The 20,924-nt window shown below is 38.7% G+C and overlaps 1 protein-coding gene and 1 pseudogene across 1 annotated transcript; one reads left to right on the forward strand and one right to left on the reverse strand.

Moving 5' to 3' along the window:
* LOC126788435 (BAHD acyltransferase At5g47980-like) lies at positions 1–4,572 on the forward strand (annotated as a pseudogene).
* A 2,985-nt stretch (positions 4,573–7,557) lies between these two features.
* On the reverse strand, positions 7,558–9,858 carry LOC126788436 (uncharacterized). The gene is made up of 3 exons (XM_050514429.1): positions 9,555–9,858; positions 8,918–8,981; positions 7,558–7,785 (listed from the first exon to the last, which is right to left on the reverse strand). The coding sequence occupies exons 1-3, from the start codon at positions 9,717–9,719 to the stop codon at positions 7,691–7,693; spliced, it is 324 nt and encodes a 107-aa protein (XP_050370386.1). The 5' UTR covers positions 9,720–9,858; the 3' UTR covers positions 7,558–7,690.
* Between the last annotated feature and the right edge of the window lie 11,066 nt (positions 9,859–20,924).

Here is a 20,924-nt window from a genome sequence, read left to right on the forward strand (position 1 = left end):
AGCAAAATGAGTTCAGAAATGAAGATTGAAGTGATTGCCAAGGAAACAGTTTCACCATCAGCTCCAACTCCTCACCTATTTCCCACTTACAACCTCTCTGTTTATGATCAAGCTGTGCCTGACGCGTATGTCAGGCTACTTCTCTTCTTTCCCAGAAACAGTACTACTGATCAAAAGGTCAATACCATTGATCACCGGCCAGTACCACTCTTCGATTACTACTGAAAAGTCCAAGCTTCTAAAAAAACTTCATTATCTGAAACCCTCAGCCGTTTTTATCCTTTCGCAGGAACATTTGTTAGCCACAACAACGTTCCTTCAATCTGTTGCAATGACCGTGGTGCTGCATTTGTCCAAACTCGTGTCAACTGTCCTATATCGAAGGTTTTGGGAAACTATCATCCTGAGACACTGAATGATCAGTTACTTCCAAATGCCATGGAATCAACATTTGAGAGTACGGGCCATCTCTTATTAGTTCAAGCCAACTTCTTTGAATGTGGCGGACTTGCAATCGGGATTAGCATCTCACATAAGGTCGCGGACGGCTTCACACTCGGTACAATATTTGTAATAACCCCAATTTTTCAAAACGATATTTGATTTGAAGTAAATTCTATAAAGTTTTGAAATTCAATTAAAATGAAATTGTTGTTTGCAAACTTTACGAAACGGAAACGGAAACGTTTCGAGAACGTTTAATAAGAAAATGTTACGTTTCCGAGCGAATTTATCGACTTTCATTCCGTCACCCGTTTGCGAAAACTTCCTTCATGAAAGTTGTAGAGCTCGTCGATACGAGTTCGTGAGTATGTGACGCGTTTTAATCGGACGATGTATGTAGAAGTTATTAACGTCGGAAGTTAGTTTCCGATTTAGAAACGAGTATATAAAGAACATTTTCTGTGTTAGGGTTTCCATTTGTGGAAACCCCTTCTCTCTCTTTCGGCCGCCTCCCTCTCTTCTCTCTCACTCTCTCGGTTCTCTCTCTCTCCTCGCGACTCTCTCACCCTCTTGGAACGTCGACGATCTCACCGTCGGCACCAACCTCTGCAAGCTCGACTCCTGCCTCTCCTGGGCAGGACGCGACTGCCACCGTCGTGTGAAGCTACACCGAACCCCCTGCAACAACCCGCGCCGTGCAAGCAGCCCTCCGCCGACGCAAGCACGCGATCCTCACCTTCTCCACCTCCTGACGCTGCAAGCTAGCAAGTCCGATGCAACTCAAGCCGTGAGAAGCCCTCCTCGAGGTACCAAGCACCGCCTGCGATCCATTCCCCTCCGACGAACTCCGGCGCCTCAAGTCCAAAAATAGGTGAGGTTTTGATTTTAAACGATGTTGCGATTGATGTTGTGTGATGTGTGGAAGTTTTGGAGGATTTTGAGGGAGTTTCGAGTGAGATCGGGGAGGGGAAGAAATGTTGAACACCGCCGCTTAAGGCGGCGCGTGAGGGGGTATGGGGCAGTCTAGGTGTGATTTGCGACCATAGGAAGAAAGAGGAGGAGGAGAGGATGAGTTTTGGGGCGGCGGTGGCATCACACGCGCCTTGGTTGGCGTCGGCGCGTGGGCCCCACGCGCGGCCGGCCGGAGGTGGCGCGTGTGCCACACGCGCCGCCGTGTGAGGCGGTGTGATTATTTTTGACTGAAAGGGTATTTTGGTAATTTACTGTGTAACGGTAAATGTAAATGTAAATTTTATTTACTACGGTAAATGTAATTAATTTTTACCTTCGGTAAATGTAAATATAAATTACTTTCAGTAAATGTAAAAAGTAATTTGTAAAATGGTAATTTAGTAAATTTTATTTACTGAATTTGTATTTACATTTAAATCGTACGTATACGTACAGAAATACGTATATAATATGTATACGTACAGAAATACGTATATAATATTTATACGTACAGAAAATACGTATTAATATTTATACGTACAGAAATACGTATTAATATTTATACGTACAAAAATACGTATTAATATTTATACGCACAAAGATACGTATTAATATTTATACGTACAGAAATACGTATTAATATTTATACGTACAGAAATACGTATTAATATTTATACGTACAGGAATACGTATTAATATTTATACGTACAGGAATACGTATTAATATTTATACGTACAGTATCCGGGAATAGTATCAGTGAATAGTATCAGTGAACAGTAATTTTGTAAAACCGAAAATTGCTGAACAGTAACCGATTATTACTGTTTCGGCATTTAAAGGTTTACGAAACGATTCTAAATTCTTTTCTTATCTTTTCAAGGTGATCAGTAAATCGAGGAAAGGAATTATCATCGGGAATTGTGGAATTACGCTCGAGTCGATAAGGTGAGTAAAATCTCACTGAATTACGAATCTACCCTTGTGATGATTCAACATTTTTGCAAGTGTGTTTATCAAATGAATTACAACATGTATATAATTTAGTGGACTACATATATACAGTATAATGGTAATAAGTACATATATATATATATAGTTCATTAAATTACGTACTGTTATTAATTCATTAAAAATAGTCATTTCGATGACGGAAGTTTGTGAATTGAGCATGTGTGGTGAAATATGACATGTATGAGATATAGTGGACTGTATATATATTGTATAAATGGTAAATAAGTACGAATATATATAATTTGCTATATAATATACTGTTATGATTTTATTGTGATTCTATTGAGCATGTGATTTGAATTGTACAATATGATGTGAGATTATTGTACGTGATTTTTAACATTGAGAATGTTAAAATGTGAATTGTCTTCGGACCTGATTTTTGGTACAATATGATGTGAGATTATTGTACGTGTTTGGCAAGTCGAAACCTAGCCTTTGGCCGGGCGAAAGTTACGATACAGTTAGAGCTCTAGTCTGTCTGCCTTAGTACTGCATGAGAGGTAACGGGTGGTTATCTGCTCATGGGTACTCAGTTTATTTTGGATGTTGGGTAGCGGGTGGCTATCCAATATCAGCGGTGTATTACGAGAGGGGTAACAGATGTGTACCAGCGTTCTTGGTACCCGTATTATAAATGCATTGGGTAACCAGAAGGGTTACTTAATTTTCTCATGAGCGTTTCATTTCATATTTCTTTGGGTCAACCAGATGGGCTGACCAATGACTCATGAGGGCATTTATATTTGTTGTTTGTGATCTTTCGTATATTTTGATATGCGAATTATATTTTTGATTTTACTCATACGAGCTATAAGCTTACCGGGTTTGTGTTTACAATCCCGGTGCACCAATTCGATGGTGTAGGGGATAATTCTGCAGGTGCTGATTAGTGGGGGTTGAGTGACGACTACAGAGGCTCGAAGTCGTTCGTGTCCTACTTGTGGTGAGGTTTTAGCGTGGATTTGTGTGTGAGAAGTTGTGTAATTTCATTTGTGAGATTTTTTGAGTGATTTGTGAGGATTATTACATTTCCATTTTATGTATGGATTATAAATTTGGGTTGTAATAATTGGTTGACTGAGTTGTATTGAGAACTCAGAATTGATCCGCTGTTACACTTTAATGATTTCGATTTATTTGAGATTATTTGGTGTTTAACGACTTTAGAATTTTGAGTTTTTAAGCTCGAAATTTTGGGGTCGTTACAATATTCATCCGTACCTGGGCAGAAATGAGCCTTGGCTCTGATATACTAGCGCAACCAGCAGTTGAATTTGGTGTTGCACCTTCTGTTCACCCACCACAACCTCTCGTCATCAACTCATCGCAAACTACAAAATCCGTTGAATTTGTTTGCGAAGATTGTGTGACAAGGAGATTTGTGTTTGATGCCTCAAAGATGGCATCTCTTAAGTCTAAGCTGCCAGTACCACCGTTCCATATCCAACTCACATTGAGGTAGTGACTGCTCTCATATGGAAATGTGCAATGGAAGCGTCAAAATCAAATTTGGGTTGTACAAGGTCATCTCTGTTGTCTCAAGGTGTCAACTCGAGGAAACAAATGGGGCAGCCAAATTTGATAGGAAATCTTGTGGGGTTCTTCCAAGTGGCGAACCATGAATTATTTATGCGAGTATATTGACATGTAGTATGTATTTTAAATTTACGTGAATGCGTATATTTGAACTAATTTTTAATATTTTAGTTAAGATAACACTAAAAATTTTACTATATTTTAAAAGTTTGCCCTCCTCTAAGTCCGCCAGTGGGTTCTTCCCAGCAAAGACATATGAAGGTGAACAAAATCTGCAGGAAAGGCCTCGACGAATTCAAAGTTAAATATCGTAAAGGATTTACAGGTCATGATATACGTGAGCTTTAAAAGAGCTTAGGATCCAAAATGGAAGAGATATTTCTGAAATGTATAAATTCACCAGTTGGTGTATCCGTGTAGGGTTGGTTTTTACGAAGCTGATTTCGGAAAAGCCATCGTGGGTGAGTACCCCAGGTCGACCAGTCAAGAATCATATTGTATTGCTTGAAACAAAAGACGGTGAAGGCATTGAAGCAATCTTGAGTTTCAAGGAAGATGACATGGCTGTGTTTGAAACCAATAAGAAGCTGCTTGCATATGCTTCTCTTAATCCAAACATTATCTGATGTTAGCTTCACCGTACCCCTAAGAAACAAAGGAAAATAAAGTCTCCTCTCATGCACGTAAGGAGTTGGTTTAAGATTGCGGTAACTTAAAAAAAAATTACATGTACTGTTTTTTTTAAAACAAATATATATTAATTAAATAAAAAGTACAACTCGAGGGAGATCATAACGGTGAACATAATTTTGTTGTCACACACCGTTACATCCTGATTTTTTAAATAGGTCAAATTATATATTTATTTTGAGAAATAGAAAATAAAGATCACCAAGAATTCATTGTATTTTTCGGTGAATTTTTCTGAGTCTTAAACTATTTTTAACGATTTTTCGAAGTTTGGTCAAATTCTTTGACGCAATTTCATTGGTCCAAAACTTAGCTTCTTAGTATTTCAACCTCATCCGTGTCACATTTGCTGTGTCATTTGACACTTGTCAAATGGAGAGAGATGACCATTGGTTACTTGACATTGGCAAAAAAGCCACTAATGAGAGCTTGCCACGTGACATATCACCCCCTCAGCCGTGCATTCTCTCTTAGTTTTTATTATTATTTTATTAGTTTTGTGACGAAATTTCCACGGATCATAATTTTTTATTCGTAACTTCGATTTTTAATCCGTAAGTGGCTACATATTCGTATTTGCGTTTTCTTTTTATTCTAGAGGTTTGTGCTAGATCCAACGGTGATTTCTAGAAGACTCATTCTAGGAGATTCGATTTACGATTTGGGTGGCGATTTGTATTCTCGAGGTGAGTGGTTTCTCTAATGTGTTTCAAATATTCTTATATAGGGCTGGGCGCGGGTTCAACCCGGGCTAATTTTTTCAGGACCCGGCCCCGGCCCGGTTGTAGTATGACGGGCCGGGCTTTGTTCTTAAAAAATCAGAGCCCGGGTCAATTCATTGCAGGGCCCGGGTAAAACCCGGACCGGTATCATCCGGGTCGAGCCCGCCCAGTTTTCCGGGCCTAACTCTGTTTTTGGCTGATTGGTACTGAAACTTGTGAAAGCAAATATAGCCAAAATGATGCCAAATGCAGAAAAATTAGCCAAAATGACAACAATCCATGTCTCTGTGACAAAAAAGTAGATATTGGAAGTGCAAAATATAGTGTTCAGTTTGTCTATAAGTCCATTACAAATACACAGTCATAAATAACCAAATTAACCAAAGTTCACATTACCAAAGTAAATAAAAGCTCAAACTCTGCAATAGTTCAATTGAAACTTGAAAGTTGAAACTTTGAAAGAAAACCAGAAAATCTAGGCATGCATAAACAATTCATCGATGGGCAGATCCTCCAAATCTTCAATACACACCTTGACTTCAACTTGACAAAATTAACTTGTCATTCTCCAATCAGTCCAATGCACGTCATTACTTACCTCCAACCAGCTTAGAAAATCCACAAATAATTCATTTCAAACCAAAATAATGTGACATCAATTTTCAAATGGCTATTAGGAAGTCAACTTTCACACAAAAAAAGAACAGAGGTTAAATGGAACAAATGGAACCTGGAAATTGAACCGAAAGCAAAGAGGTTCACTGAAAATTCTGGGCTGCAAACTTATCTTTGAAAAATCACGGATCATTCCTTGTTCAGTAAAATAAACTGAGAATTTCCAGATCGAAAGCTAATAGGTAGAAAAGATACATACCAAAAATTCAGATCAAATGAAGGCCTGGAACTAGAGAAACGAAAAGGACAAAATGAGCACAGCAGTAGTTTTCAGAAAAATCAATAAACCAGTTTTTCCTTTCAAGACTAGAATTTCAACCTCAATAAATGGTTATTTTGGTTGACAGATCCCACTATCAATACCTGGAACAAAGGCTTTGATATGCAATATATTCAAAGGATCAGATCATAAAGAGAATGCACAAAGCACACATAAGGGATAGCATAGATCGCACTTGATGGAGGGTTTCTAAGTTATGATCCACAAGAACAAATATTTGAAGGTCAGAACACAAGACAAGTTTTTATGCTTACTAACTAAGATATGATCACAAGGAACAGACTAAGGATTACAAGTATATTACAAAGAAAGATACCACCCCAGTAGGATAATCATTGCCCAAGTAAGTAGCCATACATAACACATCTACCAACTGAACTGAATCAACCTATAACTCACCAAACTATCCTGCACTTCGATCCCAGTACAATAATGGATAGAGCAATCCAACTTTACACATTTAACTAACCACCACCTGAAAATTTGAGGAGAAAGGGGTGAGCATAAACAATGCCCAGTAGGGGTTTTTTAAACCAAAACCTTCTTAATAATGCTTTCAAGAAGAAACAAATATAACTTATAAAGACACCAAAACCTGGAAGTAGAACAGGTTATAATCAATTTTTATATAGCAACTGAACTCGAAGATAGAGAAAAGCGTACAATAGCGCAATGTGTCAAATTAAACTTTTGCATAGAAGTAGAAACTAGAAAGTAGGTTTTCAGACCTTGAACTGATTATATATACCATTCTGATTTTGATGTAGTAGTTTCATGATAAGGGCCAAAACTAAATTTGCAAAACAAAATGAGCAAGGAGAATCTGTTATTTGAACCGAACAGTAATTGTAAGAAAAGAACATGCATAGCTTCAGGTGAAGCTTATAAATGAGAAGCTTAGTTTCAACTTGTGGAAAGTATAGCAAGCACCCGCTAAATATCTCCTATATCGTAGACCATAAATGAGCTGCTAGGCAAACTGAATAATGACATTAATTTAAAGAGGTTTTGAAGAATGAGCTGTGTACACGATTGATCAACAATGTTCATGAGATAAAGAATAAGCTTAAATGCAGCCACACAAAAGTTTCTTTTTGAAATCACTAAGTACTTTACTTTTGTTATGTAGAAATAGATCAAAGTTTAGGAAGGGTAATGGAAGTGTAACGACCCCAAAATTCTGAGCCTAAAAACTCAAAATTCCAAAGTCGTTAAACACTAAACAATTTCACTGAAAACGAAATCATTTAAAATGCCCAGCGGATCATTACTGAGTTCTCAATACAACTCAGAAGAACCAATTATTACAACCCAAATTATAATGCAATATTATAACAAATGGAATTGCGTAATTCTCACAACAAACTCACAAGATAGTCACACAAAATCCTCACACAAGCTGGAGATAAATAACTTCAAGTCCTCTGAGCGGTCCGTCAATTCCCGATAATCCACACCTGCGGAGTTATCCACTACACCATCGAATTGGTGCACCGGGATTGTAAACACAAACCCGGTAAGCTTTACAGCTCGTATGAGTAAAATGAAAATATAACTCGCATATTAATATATATATACGAAAATCCACAAATCAAACAAATATAAATGCACTCATGAGTCAATGGACGGCCCATCTGGTTGTCCCAAAGAAATATGAAAAGAAGCGCTCATGAGAAATTAAGTAACCCTTCTGGTTACCCAAATGCATTTATAATACGGGTACCAAGAACGCTGGTACACATCTGTTACCCCTCTCGTAATACACCGTCGATATTGGATAGCCACCCGCTACCCAACATCCAAAACAATCTGAGTACCCATGAGCAGATAACCACCCGTTACCTCACATGCAGTACTAAGGCAGACACACTAGAGCTCTAACTGTATCGTAACTTTCGCCCGGCCAAAGGCTAGGTTCCGACTTGCCAAACACGTACAATAATCTCACATCATATTGTACCAATCACGTCCGAAGACAAATCAACATTTTAACAATCTCAATGTTAAAAATCACGTACAATAATCTCACATCATATTGTACCAAAAATCATGTCCGAAGACAAATCAACATTTTAACAAACTCAATGTTAAAATCACGTACAATAATCTCACATCATATTGTACAAATCAAAATCACATGCTCGATATTTAAATCTCGTCATCGAAATGACATAAATCACGATAAAATCATAACAGTATATTATATAGCAAACTATATATATATGTACATATTTACCATTTATACAATATATATATATATATTCCATTATATCGTATACATGTCATATTTCATAAACACGTCCGAAGACAAAACATTTTAACAAACTCATGTTAAAACCACGTACAATAATCACACCTCATATTGTACAAAAATCACATCACATGCTCAACATTTAATTCTCGTCATTCGAAATGACCAATTCCAACGAATTCATAACAGTATATAATATAGCAAACTATATATATATGTACTTATTACCATTTATACGATATATACGTAATCCACTATATTGTATACGTGTCGTAATTCATTATTAAAAACTCTTGCAAAAATCTTGGAATCACCGCAAGGGTAGATTCGTAAATAAGTGAGATTTTACTCACCTTCTTTCCTGCGTGCAACTTCCACGACCCTGAAAGTAATTTCCTCACTCGTTTCGTCAGTCACCTAATAGCACGATAAATGCTTAGAAAATGATACTTAAAATATCAGGTGACGAGTTCAGCACAGCTAAATGTTGTTCATAAAACATTGTTCACGGAACACTGTTCATGTTTACTAATCACTGTTTTTACTAAATCACTGTTCACAGTTACTGTTTTACCAAAGCACTGTTCACAGTTACTGTTTTTACCAAAACACTGTTCACATTTACTGTTTTACCAAAACACTGTTCACAGTTACTGTTTTACCAAAACACTGTTCACAGTTACTGTTTACCATGTCACTGTTCAAATTACTGTTGCAGTTTACTATTCACAGTTACTGTTACAGACCACTATTCATGCGATGATACTATTCACCGGTACTATTCACAGTCACTATTCATGCGGCGTTACTGTTCACCGACCGCCACCAATCATCACCAAATTTCATCACCACAACCTAAACAACATTTCCAACAACTTCCTAGTTGACACAAAGTTCTAAATCCGAGCCTAAACAGTCCAAACACCGAAGAACATATATTCAGCACTATTCACAAACCCTAGAAATTGAAAATTTGATTCGGGTACTTACACTTCGATTTGGCTCGATTCCTTTTGTGGGAATGTTGCTGGGACTGAGACAAGCAAAACCCCCCAAGAATCTCGAGCCATGGTGGCCGGAGGAGGCGGCGCCGCCACAGCAGTAACTTCCGGCGGTTGCTACACCGTGTGTGGTTGTCGCCGGAGTGCAAGGCATAGCCCAAAAGATGGAGCTCGTCGAGCCCGTCAGTTTGATAGGTGGCACGACACGAGGCGACGTCGGATGGTGGAGAAATCGGCCGGAGAAGTTTTTTTTTTGGGTCGGGTGAACAGTACCCGAGCTCGGGTGAACAGTAACCCGAGCTGATTTTTAGAAAAATCTGATTTTTAATCTCCTTTCCTTCCTTTTATACTATTTCCAAAATCGGAAACGAACTTCCGACGTTAATAACTTTTGCATCCGACGTCCGATTCGAACGCATGACGTGTCCACGAATTCATATCGATGAGCTCTACGACTTTCGTGAAGGAAGTTTTTGCAACCGAGCGACGGAATAAAAGTCGATCTATACGTTGCGGTAACGTTACGTTTTCTAATTAAACGATCCGAGAACGTTTCCGTTTTTGTTTTGAAATGTCGCAAACCTCCAATTGTCGTCTTGAATTAATTTCACAAGTTTAACACTTAAAAAAAATACTCGACATTTAGTTTCTAAAAATTCGGGTTATTACAGGAAGTGAGATGGACATCAACATACAATTGCTGCATATAAAGCCTAACAAAGAGGGAATTGCAAGGAAAGGTACATAGTCGAAATTGAAGATGGAGTGAAAGGCAAAGCATTCTCTGCTGCAACCAAACTTTTGAAAAGATGAGAAGGACAAAGGTTCTGATTAATAACATAAAGATACAGAAAACTCAGCTAGCTTTTGAGAAAGCCTACAAACAAGTGATATGTTCCAGAACTTGGTAAAGTCATATAATTCAATTTGATATTTGAAGATTTCTTTGCACAAGTGAAGTTGGGATTTAGTAGAGATGACATAGAATAAGAAGGATAAGGAACAAGTCTGATGTACAATCAGGCCTCACATACTCAAATTCAGTGACGAAATATATGCCTAGCAAACAAGAATTCTGAGATTCATACAAATTCCAATGATCAACAAAATCAAGGAAATATCTCTACTTATCAACCTAAAACCAATCACCAACATTCCTCTAAAAACCAGTAAAAATTGAATACATGCATTAAGATTAGAAACATTCAAATGTAATACATGGGCTCAATCAAGTAGTCACACAATTCATGAACCCTAAATCGGTGCCCAGATACGATTCGAATTGAGGAAGCAGAGCAAGCCCATCAATCTCAAGAACTCGAATTTCAATAAGCAATCTCAACGAATCAGAAGAATCACATAATCCTTACCCAGATAAAAAATCAACAGCAACAATTAAGTGGGAAGGTTTTCAGTGTTGGATATCAATTCAATTCAAATTCAGCATAAGAACAAAGAAGGTAGGAATCTGAAATCGAAACCCGAATATATGATTTAAATTGGGAATACTTTTTAGGGTTTTGGGAGAGTAATCGAGAGAGAGAGAGAGAGAGAGAGAGAGAGAGAGAGAGAGAGAGAGAGAGAGAGAGAGAGAGAGAGAGAGAGAGAGAGAGAGAGAGAGGAAATCCGATGGAGAAGAAAAACCTCCCCACAAGCAACTACAAGCAGCTTCAAGACAAACCTCCCCACAAACTCGAAACTTCAAAAGACAGTACCTTCAATCCTCCTCCTGACTCGGCACCAGAGAGACAGAGTCTGAGAGACTATGAGAGGGAGACACAGTGAGAGACGACGAGTGAGAGACGGCGAGCGAGGCGATGAGGAGCGGCTGTGATGGCGCAGCGGTGCGAGGCGACAAAGAGTATGCGATGGAGCGGCGAATCGGCAGTGCGAGGCGACGACGATGGGAATCATGAGATTTGAATTAGTTAAGTTTAGGGTTATTTGGTTATGTTCCGGTGTGATTGTATCTTCTATAAGTTTATGATCACTTACGAAAACCAATTACATAATGACACTTAATGTCCCGGATTTCTGGGTTTTTATTTATTTAATGATTTGAAGGCCCGGGACCGGCCCAGACATAACAAAACCCGGCCCGTTTACCACATGACAACACATGAGCCCGGAAAAAAGCCCGGCCCGCCCGGACGGGCCCGTCAGTCCGGTCCGAGTTTTTTTTCTTCTCGTGCATTTTGCCCAGCCCTATTCTTATATGTTTTTAAAATAGTCAAAAAGCATGTTTTAGATCTATTTCTAAATATCTCTATATTTTTAAGTGAAACGTGTTGATTTGTGAACTGTGTTGAATTATACGTATTATGGTGTTTGAGTTATTATTTGACTAGTCATGAAACATGTGAACTTTTTGATTGGGTTATGCCGAAATAAGAATGTAGCACACGAAGTTATATGACAAGATGTCATTAGGTGCCCGTGGGGTCACTAAATTGAAGAATAACCATTAAGAAGGGATTGTGCGATCGATGTCATTAGCCTTGCCCTTCACATCTTCCTTGTTCATGTTAGACTTGGCTCCAGTCGCATCATTTTTGATCAGGTTGCAATTTCCATATTTTCCCTTAACAGTACTGGCGCGGCGGCCCTAACTATGCATCTCTTTCTGTCCTTGATGAGGCTTTTTAATCGATCATTTTATATCTAACAGAATAAATCAAGCTATAAACATGAAATGATCTGATATAACACGAGGTTTAAATTTAAATTATGAATGATGTTTTATACATACACTGCTCTTTCCCTTTTCGATCACTAGGGTACGTGGAAAATCAAAGGTCGGATATCTCACCACCAAATCAAGTGTGAAGCATATGACCGCAATAGTACGTACCAATATTCATCCAAATGATCCAATCCTAACTCCTGAAGTCCTCATGACCTTCTAAGCTTGGACCGGAGCGAGTTAGCCGCCATATATCACAGCAACTCTTCAGGGACCGGAAATTCGTCCGCATATATACTAAATCGCAGCCCCACTTTCAAGAACGGAAGAACCAACACCTACCGAATGCATGCTACTTATGATCGATGTGATCAACTTGTCAACGTACTCTGGCGATATTTTCTGTACGTTAATTAACCAATCTCTCTTACACGTATACAATTCTGCTCGCTTACATGTTAATTGCATGCCAACATTAATACATGCAGTCGCAAGTTTACTAATTCAATTCATTAATGTACAACGGCAGAAAGAGTTGACTTCCCTTCAATAGTTGACTTAATGATCCTTTATACGTACGCATGGTCTGATGATCACGACGTCTTAATTATGGAACTCAAGTAGCATACGTGGAGGAGAGCAAGATGTGTGGAGATTTCAAGGTTGAAGTCATTCCACAAATAAACTATTCCACTATCTTCTCCAACTCCTCCCCACCTGAAAAGTGTAGAACTCTCCTTTCTGGATCAGATTATTCCTGAAGTTTATATCCCACTGCTTCTTTTCTACAACAATCATACTGATCATGAGGTCGATACCGATCGCCGGTCATTGAATGCAGAAAAAACCAACATTCTGAAGGTGTCACTATCTGAAACCCTCACTCACTTCTATCCCTTGGCAGGGGAATTCCAATACCATGATTCAATTTCCTGCGATGACCGTGGGGCTGCATTCGTTGAAGACAGGGTGAATTGTCGGATATTGGAGATTTTGGAAAATCCAGATATTGAGCTGCTACAACGTCCATTTCCAGCTCCAGTAGGATCTACACAAGCACTTACATGTCATCTTCTACTGGTACATGTCAACTTCTGTAACGACCCCAAAATTTCGAGCATAAAAATTCAAAATTTCAAAGTCGTGAAACACCAAATAATCTCAATGAATCGAAATCATTTTAAATGCCACAGCGGATCATTACTGAGTTCGCAATACAACTCAGACAAACCAATTATTACAAACCAAATTTATACTCCAACATTACATAAAGATGGAAATGTAAGAATCCTCACAATCTCTCACAAAACCCACGAATAAATCATCACAAGTTCTCACACAATCCACAATAAAAACCTCACAACAAACAGGATAATGAACAACTTTGAGTCTTCAGAGTTATCCCTCGATCTCCACTAATCAACACATGCGGAATTATCCCCTACATCATTGAATTGGTGCACCGGGATTGTAAACACAAATCCGGTAAGCTGTACAGCTCGTATGAGTAAAACGAAAATATAACTCGCATATCAATATATACGAAAATCCACAATCAACAAATATAAATGCACTCATGAGTCAATGGACGGCCCATCTGGTCGTCCCAAAAAAATATGAAATGAAAGTGCTCATGGGAAATTGGGCAACCCTTCTGGTTACCAAAATACATTTATAATACGGGTACTAATGAACGCTGGTACACATCTGTTACCCCTCACGTAGTACACCGCCGATATTGGGCAACCTTATGTTACCCAACATCCAAAATATGAGTACTCATGAGCCGATAACCTATCTGATACCTCACATGCAGTACTCATGCAGACAGACTAGAGCTCTAATTGTATCGTAACTTTCGCCCGGTCAAAGGCTAGGTTTCCGACTTGCCAAACACGTTCGAAGACTGGTCCGAAGACATAAACACGTTTTAACAAACTCCATGTTAAAACCACATACAATAATCATCACCTCATATTGTACAAATCAAATCACATGCTCGATATATAAATCTCGTCATCAAAATGACATAATCAAGATAAAATCATAACAGTATATTATATAGCAAACTATATATATATGTACCTATTTACCATTTATACAATATATATATATATAATCCACTATATCATATACATGTCATATTTCATAACCACGTCCGAAGACAAAACGTTTTAACAAACTCCATGTTAAAACCACATACAATAATCATTACCTCATATTGTACAAATCAAATCACATGCTCGATATATAAATCTCGTCATCAAAATGACATAATCACGATAAATCATAACAGTATATTATATTGCGAACTATATATATATATACATATTTACCATTTATACAATATATATAATCCACTATATCATATACATGTCACATTCATTCTTAAAATTCTGCAAAATCTTGAATCTCCGCAAGGGTAGATTCGTAAATATGTGAGATTTTGCTCACCTTATCAACTCGAGCGTAATTCCACAATTCCCGAAGATAATTTCTTTCCTTGATTTATTGATCACCTTGAAAAGATAAGAAAAGAATTTAGAATCGTTTCGTAAACCTTAAATGCCGAAACAGTAATAATAAGTTACTGTTCAGTAATTTCTGGTTTTACGAAATTACTGTTAACGTATTTACTATTCACATATTTCTGTACAAATACACATCAATTATGTATCCCTGTATGTGTACGTACTGTTTACGTATTTCTGTACGTACAAATACTATTCAAATGTAAATACTATCTCAGTAAATAATAATTACTGAATTATCCTTCTGAAATTACTTTTTATATTTACTGAAAGTAATTCACATTTATCGTACGTAAAATAAAATTTACATTTACCGTACGTAAATCACATTTTACATTCACCGTCGTAATTTTTTTTTTACAATTTACTGTTCATGCGCCGCCGTACGTGGCGGCGCGTGGGGTGCACGCGCCCCCTCCGGCAGGCTGCGCGTGGCGCTTATGCTCCACTCACTGTGGCAGCGAGTGGGGCACACGCGCCGAGCCTAGGGCCGGCGCGTAGCACGCCACCACCGCCCCCAAAACCTTCCTCTCCTCCTCCTCTTCCTTCACACGGCCTCACGCCACCCCTAGCCACCACCATGCTACCACACGCGCCGCCTAAGGCGGTGGCATCTCCCCCAAAACCCTCCTCCTCCGATCTCCTCCAATACGAATCAAACAACCACAAAAATCACATCAAGGCATCACAACAATCAACCTAGGCTAACCCTAACCTCAATCAAGCTTTTGGACCGTCGGATCGTCGCCGGAGAGCTTGAGATGCCGTCGGTGGAATCGTAGAACCTTGGCGTCGTTGGTGGAGCTCCGGCGCTGCGTGCGTGGGTGCGTCGACCTCGGGGTCGACTGAGGAGGGCCGCGCAGTGCTTTTTGGGCCGGCGGTGCGCGACACGACGGGCTGGAGGCGGAGATCGCCGGTGAGGAAGTGAGATCGGGGAGGGAGAGGGGAAAAGAGAGAGGGAGAGGCGCGCGGGGTGAAGAGAGAGAGAGAGAGAGAGAGAGTGAGGGGTTTCCAATTTTGGAAACCCTAAACTGATAAAATTCCTTTATATACTCGTTTCCAAAATCGGAAACTAACTTCCGACGTTAATAACTTTCACGTCCGACGTCCGATTTGAACGCGTGACATGTCCACAAACTCATATCGACAATCCCTACAATTTTCGTGAAGGAAGTTTTTGCGACCGAGCGACAGAATAAAAGTCGATATATTCGTTGCGGAAACGTAACGTTTTTCTAATTAAACGTTCTCGGAACGTTTCCGTTTTGGTTTCGTAAAGTCGCAAACAACCGAATTCATTTAAATTGAATTTCACAACTTATAGAATTCAAATAAAAAACCAAATATTGTTCCGAAAAAAATAGGATTATTACAACTTCTTCGAATGTGGTGGAGTGGCGCGCATCTGGAAATGAGCCACAGAAGCATCAAGATAAAACTTGGGTATAATAAGGCCTTCCATGTGGTTTCAATCAGTGAACATGCGAAAAAGGCCAGGGCAGGCATTGACAGAAAACTTTGTAATAACCCTAAATTTCATTACATTATTTGATTCAATTTGAATTCTATTTAATTATGAATTTCAGTTTAAATGAATTTAATTATTTGCAACGTTACGGAAACGGAAACGGAAACGGAAACATTCTCGGAACGTTTGAATTGAAAAACGTTACATTTCCGTAACGTTTATATCGACTTTTATTCCGTCGCTCGGTTGCGAAAACTTTCTTCACGAAAGTTGTAGAGCTCGTCGATACGAGTTCGTGGATATGTGACGCGTTCGAATCGGACGACGTACGTAAAAGTTATTAACGTCGGAAGTTAGTTTCCGATTTGGAAACTAGTATAAATAGGATGTTTTAGAGTTAGGGTTTCCATTTCAGGAAACCCTTCTCTCTCTCTTCACTTCCGCCGCACACCCTCTCTCACCCTCGGATCACTCTCTCTCTCCCCGAAACCCCATCTTCCTCTCCTTCACGACCCGAGCTCTCTCCCATCTCCCATCTTCCTCTCCTTCACGACCCAAACACTCTCACCCACTCTCTCTCTCTTTCATTTGCTCTCTCCCCGAAACACTCCCACCCTCACCCCGAAGATTTACCCCGGCGATCTCCCACACAGGGCCGCCGTGACGTGCACCGCTCGGCCCAACCACGTCGCGAGGACCACATCTGCCACCCTTCAGCTCGCCAGCTCGAGACTCGCCGCCTTGAGGACGCCCGACGTTGCCAAGCTTCTGCAAGTTTCGGCAACGATCTTCATCGCCACCATCGAGCTCCAAACGAGCTTTCCATCATCAAATTGAGGTGAGATACGTGCTAGGATGGATTGTGTGTTTGTTGTGTGATGTTTTTGGGTGATTTGGGAGGTTGTAGGTGGAGATCGGAGGGAGAGATGGAATGGGAGGTTACCGCCGCTTTAGGCGGCGCGTGAGGTTAGTAGGAGGGGGTATGAGGCGGCTTTAAGCCGCCGGAAGGAGGAGGAAGAAGAAAAGGAGAGAAATGGGGCGGCGGTGGCATCACACGCGCCGCCGTGTGAGGCGGTGTAATTAGTTTTGACTGAAAGGGTATTTTGGTAATTTACTGTGTAACGGTAAATGTAAATGTAAATTTTATTTACTACGGTAAATGTAATTAATTTTTACCTTCGGTAGATGTAAATATAAATTACTTTCAGTAAATGTAGAAAGTAATTTGTAAAAGGGTAATTTAGTAAATTTTATTTACTAAGATTGTATTTACATTTAAATCGTACGTATACGTACATAAATACGTATTAATAATTATACGTACAGAAATACGTATTAATAATTATACGTACAGAAATACGTATTAATATTTATATGTACAGAAATACGTATTACTATTTATACGTACAGAAATACGTATTACTATTTATACGTACAGAAATACGTATTAATATTATACGTACAGAAATACGTATTAATATTTATACGTACAGAAATACGTATTAATATTTATACGTACAGAAATACGTATTAATATTTATACGTACAGGAATACGTATATAATATTTATACGTACAGAAATACGTATTAATTGCATAAATGTATAGTATCCGGGAATAGTAACAGTGAACAGTAACACCGAACAGTAATTTCGTAAAAACCGAAAAATTGCTGAACAGTAACCGATTATTAATGTTTCGGCATTTAAAGGTTTACGAAACGATTCTAAATTCTTTTCTTATCTTTTCAAGGTGATCGTTAAATCGAGGAAATGAATTATCATCGGGAATTGTGGAATTACGCTCGAGGCGATAAGGTGAGTAAAATCTCACTGAATTACGAATCTACCCTCGTGGTGATTCAACATTTTTGCAAGTGTGTTTATTTAATGAATTACAACATGTATATAACTTAGTGGACTACGTATATACAGTATAATGGTAATAAATACATATATATATATATAGTTCATTAAATTACATACTGTTATTAATTCATTAAAAATAGTCATTTCGGTGACAGAAAAATTGTGCATGTGTGATTTTAATGGTACGATATGATGTGAGATTATCGTACGTAATTTTTCAGGTGTTTATGAAATATGACATGTATATGATATAGTGGACTATGTATATATTGTATAAATGGTAAATAAATACGAATATATATAGTTTGCTATATAATATACTGTTATGATTTTTATTGTGGATATATCGTGAAAGTTTTAAAACGTACAATATGATGTGTGATTATTGTACATGATTTTATCACGAAGAATGTGAAATATTGTGATTTGTCTTCGGACGTGATGTGTGGTATAATATGATGTGAGATTATTGTACGTGTTTGGCAAGTCAGAACCTAGCCTTTGGCCGGGCGAAAGTTACGATACAGTTAGAGCTCTAGTCTGTCAGCCATAGTACTTCATGTGAGGTAACGGGTGGTTAGCTACTCATGAGTACTCAGATTGTTTTGGATGTTGGGTAACGGGTGGTTACCCAATATCACCATAGTACTTCATGTGAGGTAACGGGTGGTTATCTACTCATGAGTACTCAGATTGTTTTGGATGTTGGGTAGCGGGTGGTTACCCAATATCAGAGTAGTACTGCATGTGAGGTAACGGGTGGTTATCTGCTCATGGGTACTCAGATTGTTTTGGATGTTGGGTAGCGGGTGGCTATCCAATATCAGCGGTGTATTACGAGAGGGGTAACAGATGTGTACCAGCGTTCTTGGTACCCGTATTATAAATGCATTGGGTAACCAGAAGGGTTACTTAATTTCCTCATGAGCGTTTTATTTCATATTTCTTGCGTCAACCAGATGGGCTGACTATTGACTCATGAGGGCATTTATATTTGTTGTTTTGTGATCTTTCGTATATATTGATATGCGAACTGTATTGTGATTTTACTCATACGAGCTATAAGCTTACCGGGTTTGTGTTTACAATCCCGGTGCACCAATTCGATGGTGTAGGGGATAATTCGGCAGGTGCTGATTAGTGGAGGTTGAGTGACGACTACAGAGGCTTGAAGTCGTTCATATTCTACTTGCGGTGAGGTTTTTTTGTGTGGACTTGTGTGTGAGAATTTGTGAGTGATCTGTGAGGATTATTACATTTTCATTTTGTGTATGGATTATAATTTGGGTTGTAATAATTGGTTGTCTGAGTTGTATTGAGAACTCAGAATTGATCCGCTGTTACAATTTAATGATTTCTATTTATTTGAGATTATTTTGTGTTTAACGACTTTAGAATTTTGAGTTTTTAAGCTTGAAATTTTAGGGTCGTTACAAACTTATTGGGGAATTTTTGGTGCAATGATAGAAGAAAGTGGAGGAGATCTTCAAAGCTAGGTTGCTACATTGCGGGAATGCATGGACGACTATAAGGTTAACTATCCTAATGGAGTTGCTGGCTTGCTGCAGAGCACGCCTATCAAACAATCAAAGAGTCTGGAAATTTCTTAGTAAAGGAGGGTATGGACAAACTATACTTGCAGCAGTTGGTGCTTGTTTCCCTTCTATGAGACCAACTTTGGATGGGGAAAACCTTTATGGGCAAGTTTCTGTACTTCCCAAAAGAAAATTTTAGTTCTATTGATGGATGCGAAAGATGGTGCTGATACCGAAGCGTACTTGACTTTCTCGATCAGAGGAGGATATGGCCATAATTGAAAGCAATCAGGAGCTGCTTGCTTATGGATCTTTGAATCCAACAGTCATATAGCTAGTGAAAGTATGCAGAAAATCTCCTATCTTGCATGTGTTTAACAATTGTGATCTGTCATTGTTTTCTTGCTCATTGTTCATTCTTTTAAGTAAATTTATCTTGTTGAGAGAACATCTGCACAACTGTACTTTTGTTTTTCTTCTGTTACTACCCTTCTTAAGCTTTGGGATAAACATGTCGCATAAGGTTGCCCATGCCTACACACGTACTCGGCGCATGCATACATTGTTGGGCTGCTAAGCCTGCTATATGACTTGGTTCTGGTGTAAATTAGCTTCCAGTGATTCGTTGCAGCTTCTGTTTCTCCGCCACAAGATTTCTTCATCAAGTCATCGCAACATTTCACATGGAATATGTTCATGAAGCTAGTAAAACAAGAATCAGTGTTTGAGGCCTCAAAGATTGCATTTCTCAAGTCTAAAGCTTTTAGTGCTACAGTCCCAAATCCCACAAGCGTGGAGGTAGTGTTCGTTCTCATTTAAAAATGGGCTACAGCTCTTCAGGATATAATTCACTCTCGTTCTACAAGGCCAGCCTTGTGGATTTAAAAAAAAAAAGTGAAAAACGTTGCGCAAACCCAATTTCATGTACAAATGTTGGAGTATCTGCATGCAGCAAAGGCAGAAGAAAGAGAGGCAAATCTTCAAATAACACTATAACAGCCATGCTCAGGAAAGGTAGTGTGGAATTTAAACTGAAATACGGTAATGGACATCTAATGCGGAAGTAAGCAATTGCACCAGTTGCACAAATGCAAAATCAGGTTACTATATACAGCATAGTGGCTTCCATTGTTTTATTTGTTTATCAAGAACAGAATTAATAAAGCAGCCAACTGGCATTGCTTTTTTATGTTGTAAACTGGAAGTATGGATGGCTGAAGCAACTGCCCTCAGAGATGCCCTTCTCAAAGCAAAAGAACTCAACTTTGCAAAAGT

This window comes from Argentina anserina, chromosome 3 (assembly GCF_933775445.1).
Source record: "Argentina anserina chromosome 3, drPotAnse1.1, whole genome shotgun sequence".
NCBI classification, from domain to species: Eukaryota; Viridiplantae; Streptophyta; class Magnoliopsida; order Rosales; family Rosaceae; genus Argentina; species Argentina anserina.